This window comes from Meleagris gallopavo, unplaced genomic scaffold (genome assembly GCF_000146605.3).
Source record: "Meleagris gallopavo isolate NT-WF06-2002-E0010 breed Aviagen turkey brand Nicholas breeding stock unplaced genomic scaffold, Turkey_5.1 ChrUn_random_7180001888429, whole genome shotgun sequence".
NCBI lineage: Eukaryota > Metazoa > Chordata > Aves > Galliformes > Phasianidae > Meleagris > Meleagris gallopavo.
In genome coordinates this window covers 19,038-23,636 of record NW_011152212.1, presented here as the reverse complement: position 1 = coordinate 23,636, position 4,599 = coordinate 19,038, and the positions used below count along the sequence as shown (strand labels likewise).

General features: G+C 47.5%; 1 protein-coding gene across 7 annotated transcripts; it reads right to left on the bottom strand.

The window, feature by feature from the left end:
* Positions 1–56: 56 nt before the first annotated feature.
* On the bottom strand, positions 57–4,593 carry LOC109364668 (paramyosin-like). 7 transcript variants are annotated; one of them, XM_019611295.1, is made up of 30 exons: positions 4,203–4,593; positions 4,073–4,093; positions 3,948–3,968; positions 3,826–3,846; positions 3,707–3,727; positions 3,589–3,609; positions 3,461–3,481; positions 3,206–3,226; positions 3,088–3,108; positions 2,965–2,985; positions 2,834–2,854; positions 2,709–2,729; positions 2,594–2,614; positions 2,466–2,486; positions 2,343–2,363; positions 2,217–2,237; positions 2,096–2,116; positions 1,968–1,988; positions 1,847–1,867; positions 1,716–1,736; positions 1,595–1,615; positions 1,474–1,494; positions 1,346–1,366; positions 1,223–1,243; positions 1,093–1,113; positions 972–992; positions 858–878; positions 745–765; positions 634–654; positions 57–540 (listed from the first exon to the last, which is right to left on the bottom strand). In XM_019611295.1, exons 1-30 carry the CDS (start codon positions 4,267–4,269, stop codon positions 527–529), a joined length of 669 nt encoding a protein of 222 aa, XP_019466840.1. In that variant the 5' UTR covers positions 4,270–4,593; the 3' UTR covers positions 57–526. The 7 variants fall into 7 exon arrangements, 6 of the variants coding, with proteins under 6 accessions (XP_019466840.1, XP_019466838.1, XP_019466842.1 ...); XM_019611293.1 differs by having other exon boundaries at positions 57–654; XM_019611297.1 differs by lacking the exon at positions 634–654.
* Positions 4,594–4,599: the final 6 nt, after the last annotated feature.

Below are 4,599 nucleotides of genomic sequence, written 5' to 3'. Positions count from 1 at the left end.
GAAGACTCAGCCTGTTCCGTGGAACCAAAGCCCCAGTAACTGATAACAACCAATGATCCATTGCCATCAGCAGGTAAGCTTTATTCCATTGTGACAGCGAAGAACAGAGCTAACACCCAAAGCATTTTCTACCTTTGCTTCCACGTGCACGCTTCTATTTCCCAAGCGTTACATATTCATTAGATGCCCACAAAGCCAGGTGCCAGATCACATTATTTCCCAAACTGTCTGTCCCTTTTCCAGGATCTCTGTCTCCTCCCTTTTTCTTCCTTTGTATGGTTTCTTTCTTCCAATTCAATTTCAGCTGGGGGTCACACACCCTCAGTTCAGTGGCACCCCGTGCAGCTCTGGCTCACAGAACTGCAGTGTTCTCCCTCAGTACAAACACTGGCTCCTCTTGTTCCTGCTGTGGGTTTCCTTGCTCGCTGTGAGTTATTGTGCTTTTGGTATCCTGTGCAATCAGCGGTCTGTGAAGCTTAACTCCCGTGGTTACAGTGAGGCGCAGTTCATCTCTCAGTCTGATTCTTCAGGCGGTTTGTCCTGGAAGAGAAAGAAGAGGCAACGGATGCTGAGGTGGGACAGCTTGTGATCCCATGGGAAACCCCCAATTCCTTTGATTTGGGGAAGACTCACCCGAGTCTTCAATTTCTACCACTGGAAAAAAAAGAGAAAGCATGATGAGGTGGGACAGCTTGTCATCCCATGGGCAACCCCATATTGCTTTGGTTTGGGAAGAAGGCTTACCCACTGCTTCACTTCTTTTCACTGAAAAGGAAAGAAGCACAGCGTGATGAGGTGGGACAGCTTGTCATCCCATGGGAAACCCCATATTGCTTTGGTCTGGGAAAAAGGCTTACCCACTACTTCACTTATTTTCACTGAAAAAGAAAGAAGCACAGCGTGATGAGGTGGGACAGCTTGTCATCCCATGGGAAACCCCAAATTCCTTGAGTTGAGGGAAGAAGACTCACCCAGTGCTTCACCTCTTGTCACTGGAAAAGAAAGAGCAAAGCAATGTATGATGAGGGGAATATCTCATCTCTCAACTCGCACAGACAGACTGATGCTTTTAATTTGGGAGGACAGGCTCACCAAGTTCTTCAACGTATTTCTCTGCCAAAGAAACAAAAAATAAACACATGATGAGAAGGGTCAGATGATCATCCCAGGGCTGATCCCATGGGAAGATCCCAAAATCCTCCCTTTACGGAGGGAGACTTACTCAGCTCTGCAGCACGTAAACCTGCAAAGGAAAAGCAGAAACAGTTGGTGATGAGAGGAGCATCTCATCCCACAGCTCCCGTAGGAAGACCCCATTTTTTAAATTTGAGGGGGGGAGACTCACCCATATTTGTTAAATGTCTCTCTGGAAAAGAAAGAGAAAAGCAGTGCGTGGTCAGAGGAGATTCTTCATCTCATATGCAGTCCCTTGGGAAGACCCCAAATTCCCTCAGTTTAGTGACTGCAACTTACTCAGCTCTGATTTCCGGTTCTCTGCAAAAATAAAGGAGAAAAAGCACGGCATGATGAGGTGGGGCAGCTTGTCATCCCACGGGAAACCTCAAATTGCCTTGCTTTGGGGAAGAAGACTCACCCACAGCTTCAGCTTGCTCCTCTGGAAATGGAAGAGGAAAGCAATGCATGATGAGGGGAATCTCATCACGCAGCTCACACAGGCAGACCCCTTTGTTGGTAATTTGGGAGGGAGGACTCACCCAGCTCTGCCATGTGTAGCTCTGCAAAAGGAACCAACGAGAAGCGCGTGATGAGAAGGTTCAGGTTATCATCCCATGGCTGATCCCAAGAGGGGACCCGAAATCTCTTTGGTTTGGGGAGGAAGACTTACTCAGATTAGGAATGCTTATACCTGCGAAGGAAAAGCAGAAACAGTGAATGATGAGAGGAGCATCTCATCCCACAGCTCACACAGGAAGACAGCAGGTATTTTTGGGGGAGAGGAGACTCACCAATCTTTTTGAAGTGTTTCTCTGGGAAAGAAAGAGAAAAGCAGGACGTGGTCAGAGGGGATTTTTCAGCCCGTATGTTTTCCCTTGGCAAGACCCCACATTCCCTTGGATCAGGGAAGAAGACTCACCCACTACTTCAATTTTGTTCTCTGAAAAAGAAACAGAAAGCAAGGCATAACGAGAGAAACATCTCATCCCGCGGCTCCCATAGGAAGACCCCTTTCTTCTAATATTGGAGAGAGGACTCACCCAGCTTTTCAACTTGTTTCCCTGCAAAAGAAATAAGCAATGCATGATGAGAAGGATGAGATTGCCTACCAAGGCTGCTCCTATGGGAAGACCCCAAATTCCTTCAGTGCAGGGAGGGAGACTTACTCAGATTTGTAGCACGTAAACCTGCAAAGGAAAAGCAGAAACAGAGTTCGACGAGAGGAACATCTCATCCCGCAGCTCCCATAGGAAGACCCCAAAGTTTTCAGTATGGGAGGGGAGACTCACCCAACTTCTCATACTGTTTCTCTGGAAATGGAAGAGAAATGCGGTGCATGGTCAGAGCGGAATTTTCATCCCGTACGCAGTCCCATGGAAGGACCCCACGTTCCCTCCATTTACTGAGTGCAACTTACTCAGCAGGGAGTTCCATTCCTCTACCAGAAAGGAAAAGTAACACATGATGACTTGGGACAACTTGTCACGCCATGGGCAACCCCACGTTCCTTGGCTTTGGGGAAGAAGACTCACCCACTGATTCTCTTTGTTCCACTGGAAAAGAAAGAGAAAAGCAGCGCATGATGAGAGGAACTTCTCATCCCACCGCTCACACGGGCAGAGCCCTTTTTTCTTTCAGTTTGGGCGGAAGCACTCACCCAGTTCTTCAATGTGGTTCTCTGCAAAAGAAACAAATCAGAAATGCGTGATGAAAAGGGTCAGGTTATCATTAAATGCTTGATGCCATGGGAAGACCCCAAATTCCTTCAGTGCAGGGAGGGAGACTTACTCAGATCTGCACCACGTAAATCTGCAAAGGAAAAGCAGAAACAATCTGTGATGAGAGGAACATCTCATCCCACAGCCCCCATAGGAAGACCCCAAAGTTTTCAGTATGGGAGGATAGACTCACCCATCTCATCACAGTGTTTCTCTGGAAATGGAAGAGAAAAGCAATGCATGATGAGAGGAACATCCCATTGCACAGCTCACACAGGCAGAACCCCTTTGATTTGGGAGGGAGAACTCACCCACTTCTTCAGCTAGTATCTCTGCAAAAGAAACAATTAAGAAATGCGTGATGAGAAGGGTCAGGTTATCATCCCGTGGCTGATCCCATGGGAAGACCCCAGATTCCTTCAGTGCACTGAGGGAGCGATAGTGAGATTTGCAGCACTTAAATCTGCCAAGGAGAAGCAAAAACAGGGCGTGATGAGAGGAACATCTCGTCCCACAGCTCACACAGGGGGACTGCAGTGGGTTTTATTTTGGGAGAGGAGACTCACCCGTCTTCTCATACTGTTTTTCTGGCAAAGAAAGAAAAAAGCAGCGCATGGTCAGAGGGGATTTTTCATCCCTTACGCAGTCCCTTGGGAAGACCCCAAATTCCCTCACTTTATTAACTGCAACTTACTCAGCAGTGAATTCCTTATGTCTGCAAAAAAGAAAATAAAAGCAATGGATGCTGAGGTGGGACAGCTTGTCATCCTAAGGGAAACTCACATTCCTTTGTTTCGGGGAAGAAGACTCACCCAATTTTTCCATTTGTTTCACTGGAACAGAAAGAGAAAAGCAATGCGTGATGAGAGGAACATCTGATCCCACAGCTCACACAGGCAGAGCCACTTCTAGCTGGGGAGGGAGCACTCACTCAGTTTTGAAGCTAGAATCTCTGCAAAAGAAGCAAATAAGAATTCATGATAAGAAGGGTCGTATTTTCTGATCCCACGGGAAGACCCCCAAAATCCTTCAGTTTGAGGGAAGGAGACTTACTCAGATTTGCTGCATTTAAACCTGCAAAGGAAAAGCAGAAACGGTGCATGATGAGAGTAAGATCTCATGCCACAGCTCCCATCGGAAGAGCATTTGGAAAAAAGAAATTGGGAATGGAGGCTCACCCAATATTGCAGGTACTTCATCTGGAAAAGAAAGAGCAGAGCAGTGCAGGGTCAGAGGGGAGAGCTGCTCATCCCACGGCTGATGCCGTGGGGAGTCCTAAATTCCCTCACTTTGGGGAAGGAGACTTACCCAACACTGCATCTTTTGCCTCTGCAAAATAGAAGGAAAGGAAAGGCATGATCAGAGGGAAGACCATCTCATCCCATGGCTACACCCATAACCCAGCCCCGAAATCTTTTTGTTCTGGGAAGTGATCAATGACCACTTTGGTCCCAAGAAGGAATTAAACTAATAGAAAGAAAGTGATTGGGCAAGAGTTTTGCAATTGGAGCAGTCAGGATTGACACATCCCACAACCCAACTGCATCCCATGAACCCAGCACATGCCAAGGCCACAACACATCCCAAGGCCCCAAGGATCCCACGATCCCAACCCATCACATAAACCCAGCGCTCTGCAGTCTTCTGTCAGTTCCACTAAAGGGATTTTGGTGGTGGAAGGGGCTGGAAGGACTCACCCAGCTCT